At 37.6% G+C, this 26,743-nt stretch overlaps 1 protein-coding gene across 6 annotated transcripts in view; it reads left to right on the plus strand.

Annotated features, from left to right (window-relative positions):
* Positions 1–26,743, plus strand: part of PARG (poly(ADP-ribose) glycohydrolase) — a 133,087-nt gene that overhangs the window by 86,819 nt on the left and 19,525 nt on the right. For 5 of the 6 annotated variants that reach the window (XR_008657174.2, XM_055275332.2, XM_055275335.2 and 2 more), the window contains 4 exons: positions 1,122–1,269; positions 14,984–15,062; positions 16,557–16,665; positions 25,692–25,797. Coding sequence is in view for 5 of the 6 variants with exons in the window: in XM_055275332.2 (XP_055131307.1) it covers positions 1,122–1,269; positions 14,984–15,062; positions 16,557–16,665; positions 25,692–25,797 (442 nt within the window). In the remaining variant the exon portion in view is untranslated. Of the gene's footprint in view, positions 1–1,121; positions 1,270–14,983; positions 15,063–16,556; positions 16,670–25,691; positions 25,798–26,743 lie in introns of all 6 variants that reach the window. The other variant, XM_063637422.1, reaches the window with a different exon arrangement.

Here is a 26,743-nt window from a genome sequence, read left to right on the forward strand (position 1 = left end):
CTTTTGACATATATTTTTACATATCAAACGATTTATACTATTGTTTTACTATTTTGTAAAATAGGCTTCAGATTGTCATTTAGTATCAGTTGCTTTAGAGAACACTGAAGTTTTAAGAAATCATATATTTTAAAAGAGTTTGAAAGAATATAAGCCTCATAGTATTTAGTAAATTCTATTTTACTTGTGTGTATGACTGTGTATATACACAAGTTGTGTGTGTGTGTGTGTGTGTTTGTGTGATCTAACTCCTCAGATAGTCTCACTAAGGAAAAGATGGTTGCTATTTCTTACATACTGCTTCATGAGGCTGGCATGGTGCTGGACACACTGGACAAACAGAAATAATGCCAGCAAGTTGAGTTTGCTTTCTCTGGAGGATTGTGTAACTCTTCTTTATTAGTAGGCGTTTGGGGATCCCATCATACTACTCCACATAAAGCTTAAGAGTTTCCAACCTAATTGGAAATATTACTTTAATTGAATCTTTGTTGCTATACTGGGTTTTCTTTCTTCCTTTTTTCCTTAGTTATATTTAAAAAAAAATAGTTTGTAATGTTCATGTAGTTTGGGGTTTGGGGTTGAATTTAGAAGGACAAAAATTCGATCTCTTTATTCTTACAATAAGGTTGGAAAAGGTTATCCAAAAAGTTGATTACTAAACTTTTCAGTTCTTTAGGGCAAGTGTTTGGTTACCATATTACATAAGAAAAGTTTAATTAAATTAAAGTCACGTGAAACACATAAAGGGAAATTGAGTAGTGAATGGGGGAGAATGACTTTGAAACCTTCTCAGATAAAGACCTCCCTTGATTTGTGGCCCATGAGACACAAATAGGTTTATAAACAAGAGTCTGTATGATACATAATATTTTGCCTAAAAGCTCCATTTTCCAGATTCCTTCTCTGGTTCTGGGATCCAGAGAAATGGGCAGAGATGTTAACTGAAGTGAGATAGAAAGAGCTTAAGCAACTATAATCTGTCCTTCCTGGGAAGATTACTTATTTGGGGATTGATTTTCATGGGAGAGGAAAAGATGAGAGCTTAGAGACTGTGTGCTTCTTGATCATATATGTAGATATTTTTGACTATTATTTAACATGCCACATTTCCCCAACAGGTGGATTTTGCAAATCGTTTTGTTGGAGGTGGTGTAACCAGTGCAGGACTTGTGCAGGAAGAAATCCGCTTTTTAATCAATCCTGAGTTGATTATTTCACGGCTCTTCACTGAGGTGCTGGATCACAATGAATGTCTGATTATCACAGGTTAGTTTTGGGAAGCCTGGAAAATGGGGTAGTCTTCCCCATCTGTGAATATCTGTCATGAAGACTAGAGACTACCCAGTATAGCTTTTCTCTTCCATGGGCATTAGTCCCAATATTTTTATCCATTAATTTATACTTAGTTTTTGAAATTATTACAGCCTTATTTTCCTAATCTTAAGTAAGACATCTTATCTTTACCTTTTCTTTCTTTCCTGGCATCTTTATCTGAGGAACAGGGATTAAAAACTATTCAGTTACTCCACAGTTTGATTTTTTTTTTTTTTTTTTTTTTTTGAGACAGAGTTTTGCTGTTGTTGCCCATGCTAGAGTGCAATGGTGCGATCTCGGCTCACTGCAATCTCCGCCTCCCAGGTTCAAGCGATTCTCCTGCCTCAGCCTCCCGAGTAGCTGGGATTACAGGCATGCGTCACCACACCCGGCTAATTTTGTATTTTTAGTAGAGACAGGGTTTCTCCATATTGGTCAGGCTGGTCTCGAACTCCTGACCTCAGATGATCCTCCTGCCTTGGCCTCCCAAAGTGCTGGGATTACAGGCATGAGCTACCACGCCTGGCAGTTTGAAATTTTATGACATAATAATGCTCTCAAGAAGAAGACAGTGATATGCCTGTAGTATGTATTCTATTGTAATTCTTCCATTTGAGAGTGATTTGTTCTTATTAAAAATAATTTTCAAGTGGTTTCTTGTACTTTAGTATGAAGACATTGTGTAAATATAATAAGCACAGGAACAGTATTTAGAGAAATCAGTAACCTTTTGTTTACCCTATTTTGAATCCTAAAAGAAAAAGTTCAATTATCATGGCCAGGCGCGATGGTTCATGCCTATAATCCTAGCACTTTGGGAGGCCAAGGCAGATGGATCACCTGAGGTCAGGAGTTCAAGACCAGCCTGGCCAACATGACGAAACCCCATCTCTACTAAAAATACAAAAATTAGCCAGGCACGGTGGCGGGTGCCTATAATCCCAGCTACTCAGGAGGCTGAGGCAGAATAATCACTTGCACCTGGGAGGCGGAGGTTGCAGTGAGCTGAGATCACGCCACTGTACTGCAGCCTGGGCGACAGAGCAAGACTCCATCTCAAAAAAAAAAAAGTCTGATTATCTTGGTGTTTCTTCTTGTTCTTCTTGATTTCTTTACACTAATATGGGAGGAGGAGGGGGGAAATTTAGTCACGTGTATGCTTTAGGTCTGTTATAGAGATTTAATTTTTTTTGTTTCTCCAGACTGAGATATCGCTATGTAACATTATTTTCTTGTGAATAAGCTATCAAGAAAAATGATGATTACTCATATCTCTTAAGAAACTCTTAATCAGGCACCATATGTAAATTGAGTCTTTTATCCAAGTACGTAAAAGAATATTCCCACTTATGGTGCTGTTAATGCACCATAAGTTGCTGGTACTATTTTTTTTTCCTGCAAAAGTGGATTTTTTATTTCCACTTAGAATCTGTTACTGCTTGGAGATGAGTTTAGGGGTCTAAACACTCACCTGGGTTGTAGAATTTAGTTTATTGTTATTCCCAAAAATTATAATAGGAGAAAAACCATCCCCATGAGTTATATAAAATGTGTACCCAACCACATTACCTCCAAAGACATACATGACAAAACTGACTCCAAAGTCTAATCTTGAAGCCACACTGTGCCTCAGATAGATTTGTAGACAACCTTCAGAAGAGTATATTTTCTTATGTTTTGCTTTTAAGATTCTCTTAACGGTTTGAATACGGTGTGTCTACATGTGGATCTCTTTGACTTTATCCTACTTGAAGTTTTTTGAACCTCTCGAATGTTTAGATTAATGTTTGTTATATTTGGTAAATGTTGGGCCATTATTTCTTCAAATGTTTGTTCTTCCCCTTTCCTTGTCTTCTGGGACTCCAAATTATGTGTTTGTTGATTCACTTGATGTTCCACGGGTCTCAGAAGCTCTGTTTATTTTTCTTCATTCTTTATTCTTCTTGTTCCTCAGGCTCAATCTCAATTGACCTGTCTTCAAGTTCGCTGATTGTTTTTTCTGCTTGCTCTAAACTGCCTTCAATCTCACTGGTGAATTTTTTATTTCAGTTATTGTACTTTTCAATTACAAATTTCTGTTTATTTTTTATAATTTCTATCCCTTTATTAATATTCTCTATTTGAGAGTTATGATTCTTATACTTTAGTTTTTTAGACATAGTTTTCTTTAGTTGTCTCAGTATATTTTAAATAGCTGATGTAAATTCTTTGTCTACTAAATCCAACATCTGGGCTCCTCAGTGGCAGTTACTACTGACTGCTTTTTTTTTTTTAGTATGGGCCATACTTTCTCATTTCTTTCTATGTCTCCTAATTTTCATTTAAAACTGGACATTTAAAATAATGCAATGTGACCATGGAAATCAGATTTTCTCTTTTCATCACAGTTCATCCTTCTTGCTGTTTTTTCAATGACTTTTCTAAACTAATTTTGTGATGTCTGTGTTCTTTCTGTGTGTGGCCAGTGAAGTCCCTGCTCGTTAGATTAGTAGTCAGGTAATGCTTGAACAGATTTCCTTAGATGCCTGAAACTAATAAGTCTCAACAAAGCCTAATAGTCTTTGTTGAAGGGCTGTATATGCAGGTGCAGCCTACCTTCAACACTGCACTAAGCAGTTGATGCCTCTGCCTTAGCCTTCACTTCCTGTCAAGGTCAGGCAGAGGAGAGAGCTGAGGGCTTTCTCTAGTTTTTCCTGAGCATTCATATGGCCATGGGCACGCATGAGCCCTCTAGATTCCTTCTTGTTTTAATATATTAGAACTTTTCAAAGCCCTTTGTGGACATTCTCATTCTTAGCTTTTCCTTTGAAGCTTTTGGCTAGCCTATTGTTTGCCCCAGCTGTTTGCCACCACCTCAAGAAGTCTCAGTGTTAAACAATCCCTGTAATTGTTTTCATCAAACCCTCAAAAGAATTAGGCTTTTCCTACTGGCCATGCTCCAAGTCCTGTAAAGTAAAGACAGCCTTCTGAGCCAGGCCCTCCAGGGACCACCAGACAGGTGAAATAATGACAGTTCTCTGAGAATTGGGCTTTGAAGGAGCTTCAGCTTTCTTTTGCCCCCTCTGATGGCTGCTGATTTTCACTGTGATTCAGGAAGGTTAGTTTTTAAGGCCGAGATGGAGCTTGGGAGAGTGGGCTGGGAATAAGGCAAATAAAACACTGCAAAGTTTATTGTTTTTACCAAGATTCAGCTTGGTTTTTCTTGAGTAAGCACTCCCTGGATTGCTGCAAGCCTTTGGCTACTTTTCAGTTGATTCTCACAGTGCTCATCACAGTGTTCCCGTTGCTTTCATGGAGGAGAGAGTTTTCAGAGGTTTTTACTGCACCATTTTTTACTGATATCTTTTTATCTTTTGTAAGCACCCGTGGATGAAGGAGCTTTCAATGAGTTATTCTACATCATTTAGACATCCTATGTAAATTTTTATCCCTGTGATTCTGCTGTTTTGGTGAAGTAAGGCAAAAAATAAAAAATTTTAAATTGTCTGAGTTTATGTAGGAAATTAAGATTGGAACTTCTGCAAAGGAATTTTTTTCCTGGACAGAGCCTCAGTCAGCCACTTGAAGTTAGTGACTTGGAGTATTGCATCCAGAATTCTGAGATTATGATCCAAATTATACTGAAATGGAAAGATAAACTCCTTTTGTACTCAACACTTCCTCAACTCACATTTTGGCCATCTGTCTGCATTTGTTACGGATGCACGTGGGAAGTATATAATTGGGCAAGGTACTAGGGGAGATGAGAGTGCAAGGAATTACAGAACAAAAAACTGGCATAAATCTATTGTTGAGCAACCAGCAGTTTGGCTATTGGTCTCATATCGTAGGGAAGCTCTGCAGGTTTGGACTATGACTGTCTTCATCATTTACGTACATCAAATAATACTTTAAAAGATTGTTATTCCGGCTGGGTGCCGTGGCTCACGCCTGTAATCCCAGCACTTTGGGAGGCCGAGGTGGGCAAATCATGAGGTCAGGAGATTGAGACCGTCCTGGCTAACACAGTGAAACCTCGTCTCTACTAAAAATACCAAAAAATTAGCTGGGCCTGGTGGTAGCCGCCTGTAGTCCCAGCTACTTGGGAGGCTGAGGCAGGAGAATGGCGTGAACCCAGGAGGCAGAGCTTGCAGTGAGCTGAGATCGCACCATTGTGCTCTAGCCTGGGCAACAGAGCGAGACTCTGTCTCAAAAAAAAAAAAAAAAAAAAAAAATTTTTTGTTTTAGCTGTTAAGGTAGATTTGGATTGGCACTGAAAACAAAATATCCCATCAGTTTTTAAGATGAATTTACATTCTTGAAATAAAAAACTTGGTAAAATGCATTTAAACTTAAAGCTAACTTGTTTCATTTGCTTAATTTCTCTAGAAAGTAGTAAGAACTGGGCCAGGCGAGGTGGCTCACCCCTGTAATCCTAGCACTTTGGGAGGCCGAGGTGGGGGGGATCACAAGGTCAGGAGATTGAGACCATCCTGGCTAACACGGTGAAACCCCGTCTGTACTAAAAATACAAAAAATTAGCCAGGCATGGTGGTGTGTGCCTGTAGTCCCAGCTAGTCTGGAGGCTGAGGCAGGAGAATCTTTTGAACGTGGGAGGCAGAGGTTGCAGTGAGCGGGGATTGCGCCACCGCACTCCAGCCTGAATGACAGAGTGAAACTCTGTCTCAAAAAAAAGAAAAAAAAAAAAAAAAAAAAGAAAGTAGTCAGTACATTGTCATCCTCCATTAATGTTGTTAATGTAAATAAAGGATGTCATTTTCCTTGGGAATAAAACAGGAATGTTAAAAGGAAAACATAAGAATATTTTCTTTTTTTAAAGATAATTTGTCCCCAGTCTAAAAAAGGATTCTAATCTCCTTTTACGTAATCTCTAAACGTTCCTGCAGCTATTGTAAAATGAATGGAAAATTGCAGATCCATGACTTACCTTCAGATCTGTAATTACCTCAGGCTAAGGACATATGGGGTGACTTTTAACTCAGCATTTTCCCCCACATCCACTTAACTTTATTATAGTGCCTCCTAATTAATATCTGTGATGTGATGTTACCTTAATGGAAATGGCCATTTCATCATCTATTTGATGTCTGGATTTCTGCCATCTCCCTCCTTAGGAGACTCTTAGCCATGCACTGCAATCTGTCTGCCTGATCAATTCCATTCCTTTAATGATGCATCCAGCTCAGTGAGCTAATGGCTGTGACTGTACTGCCTGAATCTGTAGAAGAGTTTGAGAAATTGGAAATAAATTAAATTTATCATCATTGTGGGACATCTGGTTGGTATCATTATTTTAAATGAATATGAAACAGGTCATGCAAACAGGCAAATACTTCTATACAGACAGTGTTATCCCTCTGTTTGTTGTGATCCTACCTGGGGCAGCCATGAGTTAAAAACCTTTCAGTAAGTATAGATAGAGGGAAAGAGTTAAAATTCCAGTCTTCCCATTTCTTCTTTTTTTTTTGTCTTCTCTTATTTGTTTCTGTACAACATCCAGAAAATAGTTTCAATACTAAAGGATGTTAAGTTTTCTGAGAGTTGTTTTTCTGCTTCTGTTTGGTGAGCACGTAAACCAGGTGCCTAGACATGAAACCTACTGGGAAGAGTATTCATATATTTTACGTAAAATCTGCCTCCAGTGAATCAGATTATCCCAGACATCACGAATCTTTACATCTTTTCTGAATGTCAGCAGAGCTGATAGAAATGATAACAAGTAGACACCATCACTTATAGTACTGGTGACATCTAGAGTTACAGTATTAGAGGTGCCTGTCAAGACACCAGCTCATTGGGAAAGGTCCAAATTCAGCTGGAGTTTTCCAAAAATGTTTGGAAATTAAACATTTTTATGCTTGTCTTTTCTAAGTTTTTAATAATCATTAGAATTAAAAGCAAGAGTTTTCTATTTACTGCATAATCACTACTGTTTGAGTGATGCTAATAAAATTTGGGTAAAATGGTGTTTATATAAACCTGTTTTCCAAAGGAACAATCCATTGGTAAGTAGAATTTTTTTTAATCTCCAAATGTTTTTTCCCATGATCATTACAAACTCTTATTCCTCATAAGGGAAAATAACCATGTTTCTTACTACTAAATCTAAAAAATCATAAAGAAGTCATAAACTCTTCATAAGATTTTAATGGATTCCTTCTAGTTTTTTCCTTAAGTGAAGGTCTTTGACTATGAAGTCTTAAAGGCCCATCCCTAATGAGAACTATCACAAAGGTCATTCAGTCTTCTGTCTCAGTAGCTGTTACCAGTTTACCTTTATATTTTCATCATAGTTCATTAATTTAAATTTTAAACAAGTTAAAAGCATTCACTTTTTTCAAAGGAGACAGTTGGCATGTTAAAAGGTGTCTGCTTAGAAAACCCAGGGTTTAACTCGTTTAGTACAAAAGTGTTTGTATGTGTATTTTTTATTTCCCATGAAGGAGGGAAGGAAGTAAATCTAACCTTGTTCCTCTCAGAGAAGAACACTGAAACTATATTAACATGAAGTACAAACATGATAATTGATATTTTATATTTTTCAGCCACTTTCTTTTAAAAAGACAGAACAAGTATTTGTTTTCCGAATTAACAGATCAGAATAGGCAGTTTGTCTTTTTATGAACAGGAAAAACGAGGTTTGTCTACACTAGGCAGAAAACAGGAAAGAAGGAGTAGTCCTTGCTGTCTTGGTTCCTATCAGGCAAGTAGACCAGGTTGCTTTTCACCCCCAAGTAAATAGAATCACGTATCTGTGGTTTCTCTACCCCCTTAAAAAATTTATTTCTAATGACACCAATACTGATGATGGCTTTGTGGGTTTGAATGAATTTTTTACTTGTCTTATTTAGTTTCCCAAGGAATTCTATGATGTAAACAAAATAAGAATTATTAAGAACCCTGAATTTCAGATGATGAAATGATGTCCAGTGAGGTTTGGTTATCTAAGGTCACCTAGCTAGTGAAGATTCACTTTGAGTTTCTCATGTTTCCTAATCTCAGTGCAGTGCTCTTTTTACTATACCATGCATTTACTGTAGATGTGAATTTTTAGTATGCGTCAATTATGTAGTGCCTTCAGATTATTTCTGGACTCATTGTTTTAATCTCAGTTAAATTTCTTTGGCTCATTAATTATTACGTTTATTCGGCAAGTTCTTACTCAACTGCTTTTATATTCTTGCATTACAAGATGCTAATGTAGATAAAAATATTATTTGTTTTTTCTTTTTTTAGACACAGGATCTCTGTCACCCAGGCTAGGGTACAGTGGCACAATCATAGCTCACTGTTAACCTCAAATTCCTGAGCTCAAGGGATCCTCCCACTTCAAACTCCTGAGTAGCAGGAACTGCAGGCTCACACCACTGCACCCACCTAATTTTTTAAAAAATTTTCAGAGGAGACGAGGTCTCACTCTGTTGCCCAGGCTGGTCTCAAACTCCTGGGCTCAGGCAGTCCTCCTGCCTCGGCCTCTCAAAGTGTTGGGCTTACAGGCATGAGCCAACACACCCCGCCTATAATTTATAATCCCTGCCCTTGAGGAGCTGAGAGTCTAGTGAGGGAGTCAGATTCCATTACTTAAGACAGATTTATTGAGGTATAATTGACATAAAATAAACTATTTGTTTAAAGTATACAATTATGTAAGTTTGGATGTATGACTACACCCATTAAGCTGTCTTTTGTCTAAGTTTTCATTGTTTTTTGTTTTAATTGAGTTTTGAAAGCTTTATATATTTTGGATATAAATGCTTTATCAGATATTTCTAGCATGTGTTTTCATTTCTCTTCACAGTGACTTTTGAAGCACAGAAGTTTTAAGTTTTGAAGTAAGCTTATTAATGTGCTGTTTTCATACTTCCTGTTTTGGTTGCTATAGCTTTATAATAAGTCTTAAAATCAGGTAGTATGGATCCTTCAACTTTTTTCTCCTTCAGAGTCGTTTTGCCAAGTTTTAGAATCAGTATTTCAATGTCTCCCAAAACAGCTTGCTGAATTTTGAGAATGCTTTGAATCTGTAGATCTATTTGGGGAGAATTGACTTTTTTTTTTTTTTGAGATGGAGTTTTGCTCTTGTTGCCCAGGATGGAGTGCAATGGCGCGATCTTGGCTCACCGCAACCTCCGCCTCCCAGGTTCAAGTGATTCTCCTGCCTCAGCTTCCCTAGTAGCTGGGATTACAGGCATGTGTCACCATGCTTGGCTAATTTTGTATTTTTAGTAGAGACAGGGTTTCTCCATGTTGGCCAGGCTGCTCTTGAACTCCCGACCTCAGGTGATCCGCCTACCTCGGAATTGACATCTTAACAATGTTTTGTCTTTGACACATGTCTAGGATATATGTCTCTGTTTATTCATGTCAGTTTTACTCACTAGTATTTTATACTAGTATTTTATAGTTTTCATTGTACAATTCTTCCCCATTTTGTCAGATTTATCCATAAGTATTTCATAATTTTGTTGCTATTGTAAATTTTTCAAATTTCTGTTTTTAATTATTCATTGCTACTATGTGGAAATGCAATTGATTTTCAGATTACAATTCAATATATTAAGTGCTCTACCAATGTTATATGCAAAGTACCTTAGGAGCATGGAGGAAGAACAATCAACCCTACTTATGGTGTCAAGGAATGCTTCATAAAAGAAATAACATAAATTTTCTAGTTATTTTCTTGATTTTTAGCATGAATATCTTGTCCAAAATCTAGATAAATGTCTAATAATTAAAATACAAATTATTTTTAGAAGCAGTATATTAAATAATAGACTGGAAACTCTAGTATTGAGTTTAAATCTTGGAACTTTTGATTCTGGAAATTTTTAATCATATATGAAAATAGATTATTTTCAGAGCTTTATTTATATTATGTGGTTTTTTATTGTGTGTTTTTCTGTTTGTTTGTTTTGAGACAGAGTCTCGCTCTGTCACCAGGCTGGAGTGCAGTGGCACAGTCTTGGCTTACTGCAACCTCCACCCTCCAGGTTCAAGTGAGTCTCCTGCCTCAGCCTCCTGAGTAGCTGGGACTACAGGTGTGCGCCACCACGCCCAGCTAATTTTTGTATTTTTAGTAGAGATGGGGTTTCACCATGTTGGCCATAATGGTCTCGATCTCTTGACCTTGTGATCCACCTGCCTCGACCTCCCAAAGCGCTGGGATTACAGGCATGAGCCACCCTGCCCGGCCTTATGTGTTTTTATGTGTATGTATATGAAATTTCAGACTTACAGAAAAGTTGCAAGAATAATACATGGAATTTCCATATACTGTTTACTCAGATTCACAGAAAAGTTGTAAGAGTAATACATGGAATTTCCATATACTCTTTACTCAGATTCACCAGTTTACATTTTCGTCCCATCTACTTCATCATTTTCTCTATTTTCTTTTCTTGAATTGTTTGGGAATATATTGGAGATACTGTGCCCTTTTATCCTTAAATACTTTGTTGTATATTTCCTAAGAACTAGGACATTGTCTTACATCAGCACAGCACAGTTAGTTATCAAAATCAGGAAATTTAATTTGATACAGTACTGTTAGTTAATCTACATTATAATATAATTTTGTTATTCCAATTATGACCTTTGTAGCTTTCTTTTAAGGTCATAAAAGAAATTGAAGTAGTCTTCAATTCATTCATTTATAAAATTGAAGTAGTCTTCAATTAGTCCAGGCTCATACCTTGGTATTTTTTAAACTGGAACCATTTCTTAGCCTTTCCTTGTGTTCGTTCACTTTGATATTAATAAAGTGGATAGGCTAGTTATGTTGTAGATAACTTCTTGTGTTTGCCCACTGCTTCTTCCTAATTAGGTTCAGGTTATTCATTTTGGTAGGAATCCCACTAAAGTGATACTGTGTTCTATTTAGTATATCTTTCAAGGAGACATATGATAGCAGTTTGTCCCAATATTTGTGACACCAGTGTAATGACTTGGTTAAGTTGGGTCGACCAGGTTCCTCCACTGTCAGGTTATTCTTTTTCATTCTGTAATTAATGTATCGCTATATATTTTATATACTTTGAAACTGTAAACATCTTGTCCTCATTAAACCTTCACCTACTAATTTTAGCAGTCATTGCTAATATTTTAAACTCCCATTCTTTCTACATTTAGTAGTTGGCATTCTACTATAAGGAAGGATTTTCCCTTTTTCCTTATTTGTGTATACTTATTTATTAATATTTTTTATTTATTAATATATATGCAAGTATAGACACTTGCATTCTTATTGTATTCAGTGGATTATGATCCATTGCTATTATCTGTTTGGTGCTAAATTGTCCCATATTCAATCAGTGGGAATGCCTTCAAGTTAACTATTGTGTGCCTTTGACATGTGTCCATCATTCTTTAATGCACTTTCTTCTTTGAGCATCTCCATCTTTTTAGCACAAAAAGATGTTGTAGGCTCATCTTGTATATTCCCTGCACCAGCTCTGGCACCAACCATTTCTGCAGGTGGTCCTGGATTTTAGTTAGTTTTTGGAAGACAAGATTTGAACTAGAACATATATGTTACACACACACACACACACACACACACACACACAACTGTGAATTTATATTGATACCTCCCATTCTTAACCAGCATCACAGCCTATATTGTACTCTTTCTCCCTTTCCATAATTGGAACTCTCTTCCCCAACAATGAAGAATGTGGCTCCCAGTATCTTCAATTTTTCTCATTTGTTTAAACCTAATGTATACAAAAGGTGATATCAGGACTTCTAAACCATGCCACTGCAAAAAGTAAACCTGTTAAATAGAGTTCATTATTTGTTTACAGTTCTTTTATTTTTGAAGTAAAATTTACACACATTGAAGTATACAATGTTAAGTGGATAATATGGTGAGTTTTGGCAAATAGATATGCTTTTATATCCCACACCCCTATCAAGACATAAAAAAAAAACATGTCTAGCACCTCAAAAAATCCCCTTGAGCCCTTTTCTGGTCAGTCCCCAACCCCAGAAACAACCATAATTTTTATTCTTTTCATTATAAATTACGTTTTTCTTTTTTTTTTTAAATGTCATGTAAATACATATTATACACACTTCTGTATCTTGCTTCTTTTGCTTAGCATAATGTGAGATCTATCTATGTTTTTTAATGTATCAGTGGTTTTATCCCTTTTATTACTAAGGAGTATTCCTTTGTGTGATCGTGGCAAATGTTTTGTTAATTTTTTATCAATAGTTGGATTGTTCCCACCTTTAGTTTTGTGATAGTCTTTTTTTTTTTTTAATGTCAACTTAGTTAGGCTACAGCCCGCAGTTATTCTGTCAAACACTAATTCGGGTATTGCGGTGAAAGTATTTTATAGATGTGATCAAAGTCTACAAGTAAAAGAGTTAATCTCATTGCATTCAATAAGCATTTTTTTTTTCCTTTGAGACAAAGTCTCACTCTGTTGCCCAGGCTGGAGTGCAGTGATGTGACCTTGGCTCACTGCAACCTCTGCCTCCTGGGTTCAAGTGATGCCCCTGCCTCTGCCTCCCCAGTAGCTGGGATTACAGGTGCCTGCCACCATGTTCAGCTAATTTTTGTATTTTTAGTAGGGACAGTGTTTCACCATGTTGGCTAGGCTGGTCTCTAACTACTGACCTCAAGTGATCTCCCCGCCTCGGCCTCCCAAAGTGCTGGGATTACAGGCATGAGCCACTGTGCTTAGCCACATTCAATACAATTTGCATTAAATAAGTGATAATCTGGGTGAGCCTGATTCAGTTGGGTGGAAGGCCTTAAGAGCAGAGCTGAGGCTTCTCTGAAGAGGAAATTCATTCTGTGCACTGCCACTTCACCCATGCCTGAGAGTTCCAGTGCACCCTTTGGACCTGACTAGTCAGCTCCACAATTGTGTAGGCCAATTTTTGGCAATAAATCTCTTCATATATATGTCCTCCTGGTTCCATTTCTCTGGTTGAGCAATGACTGATAAAAATCTATCGTAAGTAAACCTGCTATGAACATTGTTCTTTGCAGTTTTTGTGAGCACACATTTTTAGTATTTGTTTAGTAGATATCTAGGAATGGAAGTTCTAGGTCAAAGGATATGTGTATGTTTAATTTTATAAGGGATTGCCAAATTCTTTTCCAAAATTATTACACCAATTTATGTTCTACCAGCAATATATAATGAGATTTCCACTTGTTTTCCATCCTTGTCAACATTTAGTGTTGTCATTCTTTTTTATTCTTTTGTATTTTAGCCTCTCTTTTGAGTATATGGTGGTTTCTCACTGTGATTTTTTTATTTGCATTTCTCTGATGACTAATAATGTTGAGCAATATTTTATGTGGTTGTTAGCCAGTTGTATACCTTCCTCTGTGAAGTTTATATTCAGGTCTTCTGTCCATTTTTATAAATTGGGTTGTGTTTTTATAATAGACATGTAGGAGTTTGTCATGTATTCTGAACACAAGTCCTTTGTCAGATATTTGATTTGCAAATATTTTTCCTCCAGTCTTGTCTAAGCATTTTCCTGAAGGTGTTTTTTCATTGTTTGTTTGTTTGTTTGTTTTTGTTTGTGTTTTGAGATAGAGCCTTGCTCTGTCACACAGGCTGGAGGGCAGTGGCATGATCTCAGTTCAGTGCAACCTCCGCCTCCCCAGTCTCCATTTTTCTTTTTTTTTCTAGTGTCTTTTTTTTTTTTTTTTTTTTTGTGAGATGGAGTCTTGCTCTGTGGCCTAGGCTGGAGTGAAGTGACACAATCTCCGCTCACTGCAACCTCTGCCTCCCGGGTTCAAGCGATTCTCCTGCCTCAGCCTCCTGAGTAGCTGGGATTACAGGCACACGCCACAATGCCCAGCTAATTTTTGTATTTTTATTAGAGACGGAGCTTCACCATGTTGGCCAGGCTGGTCTCGAACTTCTGACCTCAGGTGATCCACCAGCCTCGGCCTCCCAAAGCGCTAGGATTACAGGCGTGAGCCACTGCACCCGGCCAGTAGTGTCTTCTTTGTTGTTATATTTACTCCTAGGTATTTTATGGTTTTTGACATTATGGGTAATGGATTTTTTAAAAATGTTTATTTTCCCATTGTTTGTTGCCAGTATACAGACATACCCTTGATCTAAGTTTACTTATATGCTTTTTCTTTATTTTAATTTCCCCTTTCTTTTCTTTTTTTTCTTTTGAGACTGAATCTCGCTCTGTCTCCCACGCTGGAGTGCAGTGGCATGCTCTCGGCTCACTGCAACCTCCGCCTCCCAGGTTCAAGCAGTTCTCCTGCCTCAGCCCCGCTAGTAGCTGGGATTAAAGGCGCACACCACCACACCTGGCTAATTTTTACATTTTTAGCAGAGGTGGGGTTTCACCATGTTTTCCAGGCTGGTCTCGAACTTCTGACTTCAGGTAATCCACCCACCTCTGGGATTACAGGCATGAGCCACTGAGCCTGGCCTCTCTCTTTAGTTCAATGATTCCTTAGGATTTGCTATGTAAACAATCATGTTATCTACAAATAGGGACAGTTTGACTTATTTTTTTTACATTCTTTATGCCTTTTTGTTTATTTTCTTGCCTTATTGCACTGGCTGGAGAGACCTTCAGTACAGTGCTAAACAGAAGTGATTCTTGCCATGTTATGATAGGTGGAATGTTTTTGCCATTAAGTGTGAAGTTAATAGTGACAGATTGTTTGTTTCAGGTACTGAGCAGTACAGTGAATACACAGGCTATGCTGAGACATATCGTTGGTCCCGGAGCCATGAAGATGGGAGTGAAAGGTGAGTCTGTTTCTGTCTTCAGTATTCCATGGCTAAAAGCAAAGGAATTTGGGCTTGACCCTCACACACTCTCATTCCGTCTACTTGTATTTCAACAAGTGAACTTAAAAAGAAAAAAGAAAAGAAATCAGCATTACAGGTTCATTGGTATTGAAAACACTATTACCATCTTCCAGTACCAAAGGGAAGAACAGAGAAGATAAAACCAAAAGTCTAAAGCAAAGACAAAGAGGGGCAGAATTCTCTACAGTTCTTTACCTCTGAGCTACAATCAGAAACCGTGGAGGTTAAATTCCATGTTTAAATCTCAGTAGAATAGGTTCTAATTAGAGCTTAAAGCCTTTGACCAACTTAATAAGTGATCTTTAATTTTTCTGTGAAATTAGGTAGAGGAAATCTATGTTGCGACAGTTGACCTAATGCCGCAAACCAGTTGATGGCAGAACCTGCAGTGTGCTTTGCTGCTCCTGTCTCCTATTTCTTCTTGAAATGTAGTCTTCTACTTTGACATTCTTACTTCTAGTTAACCAGAGATAAAATTTTGCAGAAATACTACCTGAAAGCTTGTGGGGTTTTTTGTTTTGTTTTGTTTTGTTTGTTATTTGATGAGAAAACCATTGTGGCAGAAAGAATCAGCTCTTGCCCACGTGCCACAGATTTATTCCTCGTAATGTCTCAAGTCCATCCTCTGCTTTCTTTCTCTTTATTTTGTTTAAAATATATGGTTGCAACAAACACCTATGTAGATGTTTATTCCTGATAATTATTTACAAACCAGCATGAAGATTTCTATTGTTGGTTTTCAGTTTGAAAAGTTGCTTGGCACAGCAATATATGCAGGTTCATAAAGAGATTAAATATTTGGGATTTTACATGTTTCCAAAATTATCATCTCAACCAGTCCTCTCTATTTCCACAGGCAACATGGTATTGTCTGCTTTGATGTCTTTGTTATTTTAAAAATAGTTTCTCACAGTCAGCAATTGAGCACAGTAGGTAGAATGCTGCACTGAATTATTTCACATTTTTGTAACACTTCTTAGGATTATTTCTTGGACAGTATATAGTGATGTTTCAACCCCAGTGATTTAAAGCAGATCTCTCAAAGCAAAGGAGGAATGAGCTTTTGTCAGGATACAAATTCCATGTCCTTAGTATTAGAGGAAAACAAAGAACTAGATTCCTTTTGTTTGCCCCCAAATCCTTTAACCTCTGAGACTTACTATAAATGATTTACCTGTTTACACTATGTCATTGTGTTGTCTCTGGGTAATTTTTCATTTTACTTTTTAATGCCTAACAGTGCACACTGTATATGCCTCAATCTAAAAATAAAAGGTGTTTCCTTTCCTTTCCTTTTGCTCAGACCTGCAGACACTGGTTTGTTTTTAATATTTTAACACAGCTAAAGTCTTGGCAACCTGACCACTGAGAGGATTTTATTTGAGCGACTACCTGTTCCTTATCTTTTCTCCCCTTTTCATCCTGTCCCAGGGACGACTGGCAGCGGCGCTGCACTGAGATCGTTGCCATCGATGCTCTTCACTTCAGACGCCACCTCGATCAGTTTGTGCCTGAGAAAATGAGACGCGAGCTGAACAAGGCCGGTAACCTTATTTCTTAGTTCATCTGGCAGCTGTCATCTATTTACTGCCATTTTATTAATGCTGAAATTAATGCTTTCTGGTAATTCTTGCAGTGTCAGTATGTCTCTGCCCACAGCTCTCCTGATTTAATGGCTCTGTCAGCTTGTACAAGATGTACTTTCCATTTTGTAATTGTTTGATTCGCAGCTAAGGTTGCCAGATAGGCTGTTGCTTAGTTTTAAACCCCACACATGCATTTATCTCATCAAGTACCTTAGCTGCTATGGAACATTATCATTATAAAACCATATAGAAACAAATGAGCTCTGAAAATTTTTTCTCAGACCTGCTTAATGACATTTTCTCTACAAAGTATGCTATCAGGGTTAAAACAGAAAAACTGAAAAAGCCAGGTCAAATGTTGTTGTATTTTAGGTAAGATTTATGATGGAATCTATTATTTTCTGTAATACTTAGTGCTGCCTACTATATTCATTTTTTTCTTTTTTATTACAGAAATATAAAAATGAGCCATACCTGTTGTTCAAATTTTCAGTATTGGCAACCATAATAAATAAACTCTGTTACACAATAGAGAGCTGATTCTGTTCTCCGGATTTTGGGCTTTCCCAAAACAGCAGAGATTTTCTTTAGTTCCTCAAATTATTCACTCAGCAGAGATTTTCTTTTTCTTCTTTTCTTTCTTTTCTTTTCTTTTTTTTTGAGATGGAGTTTCGCTTTTGTGGCCCAGGCTGGAGTGCAATGGCATGATCTTGGCTCACTGCAACCTCCGCCTCCCAGGTTCAAGCGATTCTCCTGCCTCAGCCTCCCAAGTAACTGAGATTACAAGCACCCACCACCACGCCCAGCTAATTTTTGTATTTTTAGTAGAGATGGGGTTTCACCACGTTGGCCAGGCTGGTCTCAAACTCCTGACTTCAGGCGATCCTGCCTGCCACAGCCTCCCAAAGTGTTGGGATTACAGGCGTGAGCCACTGTGCCCAGCCTAGAGATTTTCTTTAGTTCCACAAATTATTCACACAGCCAAGAAGACTGACCCAATTCTGAAAATCATTCTTTCACTCCCATGAGTAGGATTTGGTTATGAGATTATTAGGATAATGAGGCTTGTGGTTTTACATGGCTATACATGGTGTGCCAGTTCCTACACAGACTTCTGAGAATAATAACAGTGATCTAGACAGACTTTTACTACACTTACAACTTAGTAGATATTTTGAACATAATTAAGTACCTTATATCCTGATCTATTTGGGAGAATCTAATTTATTGTTGAACATGTTCTCATATGTATAATTTTAAAAATTATTTTAATGTTTAGAGTTCTCAAATTTTATAAAATGTTTGAAGAATAATGTACTATTTTTTAAAGTTGAACTTACGTAACAGACATCATTTATTTAAAAATGAAAATAAAAAGTAATCCCTCAGAATAGCTATCCAGAAAGACTGGCCTTTGGTGTATTAACAGTTCTAAAGTTCTCTCCTACCTGACTCTGAAAGTCAGAGATTTGCCTGTACTGAAGATTTGTTTTGTTTTGTTTTTTGTTTTTTTTTGAAGCAGGATCTTTGTTGCCTAGGCTGGAGTGCAGTAGCATGCGCAATCACAGCTCACTGCAGACTCTCAACCTCTCTGGGCTCAGGTGATCCTCCCATCTCAGCCTCGTGAGTAGCTAGGAGTACAGGTGTGCACCACCACACCCGGCTGATTTTTCTTTTTTAGATACACTAGGTTTCACCATATTGCCCAGGCCAATTTCAAACTCCTGGGCTCAAGCGATCTCCTCCCCGTCGGCCTCCCAAAGTGCTGGGATTATAGGCATGAGCCACGACGCCCTGCCTGAAAAGTATCTTTTACTAGTAATTGGTTACATTTTAAATGTAAGCCTATTTTCACTGTCCCAAACTCTTGCCTTAAAGCAGTTGTCCCCAGTGCCATGATGTTTTTAGGATAGAGCATATAGAGTAGGATAAGATTTATCTTTAAATTTTCATGAGGTGCTACTTACCTAAACACGTATATGTGAATTTGTCACACAGTCAAGAGGACATTTATATAAGCAGTAGGTTGTTGGAGAGAAATATGGAAAAGGAAAGTAGAACCAAAATGTGTTTAGCCACGGTTAATACATTAATACAAACTGAAAGCTTCCCTATTTTATGAATGAACTCTATACTCCCACATATACTTTTCTATGAGAACTAGATCATTCGCTTTTAGAAGTTATCCTAAATTATGATCTTTTAAGAAGGTAACTTTGGGCATAAGTCTTTTTTAAAATTGCCAGGTCCAGTTGATTCTCTCTGCACTTACTTGTGTATCACCAACCTTCAGTTTGCCCATCCTCAAAGACACCAGAAATTTAAAAGATGTATGTGAATAGGTTAAGTTAGTTGTAAATATTGGCAACATGGAAGAACATTTATTTATAGAATATAGAGTCTAAATGAGGGGCATTTTATACAAAGAATGAGTCTTTAAGTAACCGGGCAACAGGAGTTTTATTTCATTAGGAGTTGGTGGCAGTCAGTCACACCGCCTTATGGAAGTGTCTCAAAAATATTTTGTTAAATGACTTGACTGATAATTAAATAACTTTTTTTTTTTTTTTTGAGATGAAATTTCACTCTTGTTGCCCTGGCTGGAGTGCAATGGCACGGTCTCAGTTCACTGCAACCTCTGCCTCCCGGGTAGAAGTGATTCTCCTGCCTCAGCCTCCCAAGTAGCTGGGACCAGAGGCACGCACCACCACGCCAGACTAATTTTTGTATTTTTAATGGAGTTGGAGTTTCATCATGTTGGCCAGTTTTGTCTCCAACTCCTGACCTCAGGTGATCTGCCCATCTTGGCCTCCCAAAGTGCTGAGATTACAGGCGTGAGCCACCAGGCCTGGCTTAAATAACTTCTTAGACAGTGTTAATTTAGGTTTTTGAGGTAAATATTTTAGAAGTTACATAAGTACATTATCTTAAATCACTCAATATGTCACAAAATGTTATCTGTTTCCTAAATATTCTTCGGGTGCTCAATAAAGCCTAGTAAGTTGAGTGTCAAATCAAGTTTGGGACAGATGAAGCCCTATGAAGCAAATGGGTTAATTTTTAATGTATAGCGATGTAGTTCTACATTCATTTTCAACCTGCTATTATTCATGTCAATATGCAATAAAGTCTAATTTATAATTCATAAAAGATTCTTTTCAGTCAAATGCAGGCGAAATTTTTTTTTCAAATTATACAGATAACAATAGTAAAAGTAATTCTTGCCATTAAATGATTGCTTACTCTCTATGAGGCATTCTACTTAGTGCTTTAAATGCAGTGTCTGATTTAGTCCTAACCACTCAGGGAGGCATAACTATTTTTCTTGTCTCTAATTTAGAGACAGTTCACTTCTTAGGAAGTTGAGTAATTTGTCGCAGGCCAGGTCACATAGCTGGCCACTGACCAAACCAGGGCTCAAATCCAGGCTCCCCTGCCTTCAAATCTTTTTTTTTTTTTTTTTTTTTAGACGGAGTTTCACTCTTGTTGCCCAGGCTGGAGTGCAATGGCACGATCTCAGCTCTTTGTAACCTCCACCTCCCGGGTTCAAGTGATTCTCCTGCCTCAGCCTCCCGAGTAGCTGGGATTACAGGCATGCACCACCACACCCGGCTATTTTTGTATTTTTAATAGAGACAGGGTTTCTCCATGTTGGTCAGGCTCATCTCGAACTCCCAGCCTCAGTTGATCCATGTGCTTCGGGCTCCCAAAGTGCTGGGATTACAGGTGTAAGACACTGTGCCCAGCCAAATTATTTTTAAAAATGTAAATCCTCCACATAGAGACTACTATAACTAGGTCTGACCTTCTAGACTTTTTATGGTTCAAACTTAAATCATTGAGAATATTTCTGCTTTTGGAATAGTCTCCTACATGCTTATGCCTGAATCACTCTTCTTTTGTGATCATAAATTTCTGCTGTGAGCAAGGTACCTGTTAAATGCTTTTCTCAATATGCTTTTCTGTTTGATATAGTTTTTCAAGAGCCTATCAACACATGGACTAACTTTGAGAAAGCACCTAGTTCAGGGCCTGGCACATGGGAAGGCATCTGATAAATGTGTGTTCTTTTATTCACTGATATATTCCAAAAAATGTGTTCTTTTAGCAAAGAATTAGTTTTTTAATTCTTTCACTGAAAAAGGAAAAAGCAGTAAATGATTTTGTTAAATGTCATTGGCAACTTAATCAGAAACTAATCCAAACAACTTTAGGCCTTCTAAATTAAAGCATTTGTCCCTTACTAGTTACATTTACCTATTAAAATTGACTTAAGAATTTTGGTTATGAGCAGCAGGAATCTCACATAAACTGACAGCACAACTTGAAGACAATGTTTAATATTTTATATCTCTTGTTTTGCAAACTTTTAGAGCAGAAGTCTGTGTTAAATCACTTTAGAGATGACTTGCACAATTCTACGTGTGTGTGTGTGTGTGTGTGTGTGTGTGTCTGTGTCTGTGTCTGTGTCTGTGTGTGTGTATGCATGCCGGAGAGAAAGGAAGAAAAGAAAAAAAAACCCACATTTTTCTAAGCGAAAAAGCAGTAAGACTGGTTTTCACCGTCAGAATTCAGTATGGATCTCTGACCTCTGGGGACCTGTTTGCTACTTTTAAGCATTACTCACCAGTTAATAATTGAAAAGCCAATCCTACAAAGTGCTTTCCAGGCCTCTGGAAAAGGTCTGCTCCATCCAGGCTCCACTGGTCTTATTGGACCCACATCGTGACCTGCAAGTAGAGTTGGTTTTTAAAGGAGGGAACCAGTCTCCTTTCATCTAACTGATACTGTGAAGCAATGTTTAATCCTGTGAGAGATCAGCTGGGTGTCATTCTAAAGGAGAATTATCTTAGGATTAGAAAGATTTATGACTTCAGCTTGTAAAAGTGGCAAATAGCGCTGCAAGAGAAGAAAGAAATCACTTGTGAAAAGTTGTATTTGCCATGTTAGGTAGGATTTTAGGTAGGATTAAGTAATGAATATGTTTTGTGGAGCTTTCTGAATCTGAAATTGAACAAGGTGGAGAGATAGAAATCATCCCTATTTACCTTTTTAAAAATTGATCTGTTTATTGATGTTTTTGTTATTATTCACCATCATATTTGGAATAGGACTGTTATTAAACCAAAGCCTGAAAACAAAACCAGTCAAATTTGCTGCTGATATTCCTAAGAAGTTCAGCATCTGAGCACTTACAATCTTTTCATAAAATAGGTGTCACTTTACTTTTCAAGAATGTTCAAAATGTATCATTTGTAGTGGATTTTCCCTTAAGTTTCCCAACATATAGAATCAGAATAACAAATACATAACCCAATCTTGGATTTTATACATCAGGAAACTAAGATCTACATACTTCTTTGATTTTATATTGCATTTTAGAATAGCAAAAACAATGTATTAATGTTATAATTATTTTAGGGATAAAGTCTAATCTCAGCTACTCGGGAGGCTGAGGCAGGAGAATTGCTTGAACCCGGGAGGTGGAGGTTGCAGTGAGCTGGAGGTTGCAGTGAGCTGGAATCACACCACTGCACCCAGCCTGGGCTAAAAAGAAGAAGAAGAAAAAAAAAAAAAGTCATAAGAAATCACAGAATACTAAAAACCTCAGAAAATCAGTATCAATATCCACTATGTATTAAGTTAAAGAAGTATAGTAGATTGATTTCATATAAATGAGTAACTCTTTAGGAACAATAATTATTAAATTATTCTAGCAAGTAGAATAATGTATTTACATGATAATGAAAGACATCTTTTAAGTAAAATCGTGTATCACTTAAAGATGGAGATATGTTCTGTGAAGTAGTCACTGTGCATATGTCACAGAGTGTACTTACACAACCTAAGTGATATAGCCTGCTACTCACCTAGGCTAGATGGTATGGCCTATTGCTCCTAGACTGCAAACCAGTCGAGTATGTTACTGTACTGAATACTATAGGCAGTTGTGACGCAACGGTGGGTATTTGTGTCTTAAACATAGGACAGGTACTATGAAAATATGGTGTTATAATCTTATGGGACCATCGTCGTGTTTGTGCTTCGTTGTTGAGTGCAACATCACTATGCAGCACGTAACTATCTGCTTGGGCCTTCTAAAATTGATATTGAAGCCAAAGATCTTACTTAAGTGTAAAATCTTAAACATCAGTTTGTGCCAGACTATTCCCCTGGATACCATTTCTTTCCTGGGCCTCATTTTGGGCCTGTAGACTTTTATACCAGTTTTGTTTGGTCTCTTTTCCGTTTTCTTTCCTTCTTCCTACATCTTTTTCATTACCATTTCCTGGTTGGTCTCTAGTTTTTAACTCTAGGTACTAATATTTTCATCTTTCTTCTCAATACACCCCTTTGCAACCTTCAGGATTCCCAAATTACCTTTATGTTCGCTGTCTTCTTCCCTTCCCATCAAAACTCATTCCAAGAGAGAGTTGTTCATTGGTATCTTCTGCTTACTATCCTGAGGTCTCAGTGCTTCCTTTTTCTTTTCCCCCTTCTGAGTTGTTTATTAGTAAAAATAAATTGCTCTGTCATTGCAGACTGTCAGGGCAGGGTATGGCTAGAGTTCAAGCTGGCTTTCTTTTACTCTCGCAGCTCTCTGATCAGTCTTCTCAAGTACTCTTGCTCTGGGTGGGGGAAAAACAAACGCATTTGCCAATATAGAGCTCTTGAGAACTCCTAGTGCCTTTCTCTATGGAGTGAGAACTTGGCAACTCTTTTGAGGTCTCTATCCTTATCTCATCTTTGTTTCTTTACCAAAGGAGTTCAGTTCCTACTCATAAAAGGAAAGGTCCCCTGATTCAAGGCTCTGCCCTGGTCTCCAGCACTTAAGGCATCCTTCTTCCTAGACAAGGGAGAAGCCTGGGCTGACCTTCCAAAGAGGGCTCAGGGCAGCATGCTACTGTCTTATTTCTGACCTTACAAATGCTTGCTTCTTAACAGAATAAAATAATTTTGTATTTAATCATTATAACCAGTTATTCTAATTTCTATGTAATTTTATCATTTAATTTTTATCTGATCAATATTTTTTGGTGGCGGGGTGGGGGATAGAGTTCACTGTCACCCAGGCTGGAGTGCAGTGGCGCCATCATGGCTCACTGCAGCCTAGACCTCCTGGGCTCAAGCAGTCCTCCCACCTCAGCCTCCCAAGTAGATGACACCACAGGTCTTGCCATATTGCCCAGGCTGATCTCAAACTCCAGAGCTCAAGTGATCCTCCCACTTCAGCCTCCCAAAGTGCTGGGGTTATAGCCATGAGCTTTTAAAGATTTGATCTAAACACTGAATGAGGTTTATTTTGAGTTTCATGGTTTGTTTTGATGGCCATTTTTCAAGATAGATAATTTTCCAGGAAAATTGGATAATATTTTATACTAGATTTTGCTTCTAATAATTTAAGTGTTTCAAATTCTCAATCATTAGGCCTTAGTTTCACTAAGCTATTTTTGCACATTGAAGTAAAGTTAACCCAGTTATTTAGAGACAGCAGTAAGAAAGAAACTAAAACCATCCTGATAGTATAAAACAGAGAAATGAACTAGGAATCTGAGGAAGCTTTCTTATCTCTAGGCATGTTAGAAAATTCTGACATGAAACAAAGTGGCAAAGTTATGTTTATTCTTCCAGAGGGTTTGTTTTTTCCCTTGTTTGTTAATGACACAGACTATCTTTCAAGAGCCTATTCAAAACAAATGGAGCTCTCAAATTTTTTTGACCTGAAAGAGATTTTCAGAAGCTCCATGCATCTGACTATGCAGGTAATTTGTGAGCGCTTGTGTAAGCGCTATACCACAGTGTTGAATAATGATCTGGTACCAACTTATAATTAATATCTGTCAGGATTTACAGTCTAGGAGGGTATGGAAGGAATAGCCTTGTTAATCCATCGAGACAGTCTGTAAAATAAATTTTTATACCTTTGTGGAAACTTCAAAGAACAATTTACTATATTTCTATGTGTGGGTTTCATAGAAGCATCTTTCTTTATCCTTGGGTTTTCTCTGGGAACATTTGTCAAGATCATTCTTTTAATTGTATTTGCTATTATATGTAAGCTATATTTTAGGCTTCATTTGGAACTTGAGAACCCAGGGAAGTTTTGCTTTGCCGCTGTATTAAACCTGTTACAGTCTCATCACTTCAGAAAATAAGAATTTAGAAAGAAGGCAGAAAGACCAACTAGCTGACAGCAAAGAGGTGGAAATCAGGAACTCTGGGATCTTACACAATGGTCTTCTCATATAGAAAATGAGCTGTTCATTTAATTAATACTTAGCCAGCATCCTCAGAATATATTGTACTTTTCTCAGATTACTGGCAAATTTTTAAATATTCTAGCTTAAAACAGAGCTGTGAAACTAGAGAATCTTAGAGCCAAAAGGCATCTTAAAGGTTATTTCTTAACCAGGTGTAGGAATTCCTTCTATAGATAGTTCCTTGCTCTTTGTTAAGTATTTCAGTAGCAGGAAGCACATTTATTAATCTAGTCTCCATAACTCAGAGAGAGAATGCTGAGGAGGCATAATAGTGACCCTTTTCCTGATGAAAAAAATAGTGATTAAAGCCTTCAAAGAAAAAGAAAACTGTTCTAACAAGTCGCTTTCCTGGTGGTTTTTCCTAGTAGTTTATAATTGGGATCCTGTTAGTTCTTGAAATATCTCTGCCATTTTCATTTCTGTTTGTTTGAAGTGGAAAAATAAATTGGGACCTGTATTAGTTTAAGGGATTTTATTTGCTTAGCATTCAAACAAATAAATATTAAAATTTATCATTTCTTAGTCTCTTCCTTGCATAATCCCAGGTTTTTCTCTCCCTCCCTCCCTCTTTGTTTTTCCCTCTATTTTGGCCCCTATGGAAAAAAAAAAATGAGAAATTGAACATAAGCTTGATAATGGACACTGATCCTAGTACATCAGTCAGAAACACTGTTAGTGTTTAGGCACTCACAGGCTTTGATAATTCTTTTATCCTGCAGGCTTACTGTGGATTTCTCCGTCCTGGAGTTTCTTCAGAGAATCTTTCTGCAGTGGCCACAGGAAACTGGGGCTGTGGTGCCTTTGGGGGTGATGCCAGGTTAAAAGGTAAGTTGTTGTAGAGAAGGATAAAAGCATTCTGCCCACAAAAAAAAAAGTTAGTCCTTCAAGCCAGATTTCTCATGTCCTGTCATGAAACCACAAAAATCTAAGAGAAAAGGAAAAGGAATATTTAACACTATTTTCTTTTTTCCTATTATGTTTGAAGGAATTCTTATTTCATTTACCATTTTCCTTCAGAGGTCGCTTATCACTTTGATCCCCCAGACACAGTATTTTGTTGAATATTGAAAGGTTGGCTGGAGGAAAAGAGCATATAATGACTGCGAAGTTTCAAACCTGAGCTTGCACTTTCCTCCACTGGAGTGATTTTTATGGACAGTTATTTCACTGACTCATTCATCCACCAAATTTAATAGCACCTCTGCCACTTTCTAGGCACAGTGGTAGGCTCTGAGATACAAAGATGGAGAAGATGTGATGCCTGCTTTGGAATTCACAGTCCAGCATATGAGAGAGAGGCAGTATGAGACTGATGCAGTACATGGGAATGAGTGCTGTAGTAGAGGCCCATGGGGCTGTGGGAGCACAGCCTGGGAGAGCTGCATGAATGGCACAGACAGGAGGCATCTGGATGTCCAAGAAGCAGAAACATTTCTTACGTGTTATTGTTTGTGGTAGGAAATTCACAAAACCCAATCAACAAAGCTATTGGCCATTTACTACATTGACATTTTTTCAAAGTATCAGTTATAGAAAATAATACTATATCATTACTTAGGATGATTACTTTTCCATTTCATCCCAACTGGTCTGACACCACCTGGGTGTACTGCATTGCAAATCTGACACTGACTACCTGGAGTAATCGCAGATCTCGCCTATTAAGGACAGAGTCCACAAGACTGCCCCCACTTCAGACTCCATCCACAAGTTTCAGGGGGATCTCTAGGCCACTCACATTTCTGTCCAGCTGGTTACTATTCTAGGAGGT

Source organism: Symphalangus syndactylus, chromosome 4 (genome assembly GCF_028878055.3).
Source record: "Symphalangus syndactylus isolate Jambi chromosome 4, NHGRI_mSymSyn1-v2.1_pri, whole genome shotgun sequence".
Lineage (NCBI taxonomy): Eukaryota > Metazoa > Chordata > Mammalia > Primates > Hylobatidae > Symphalangus > Symphalangus syndactylus.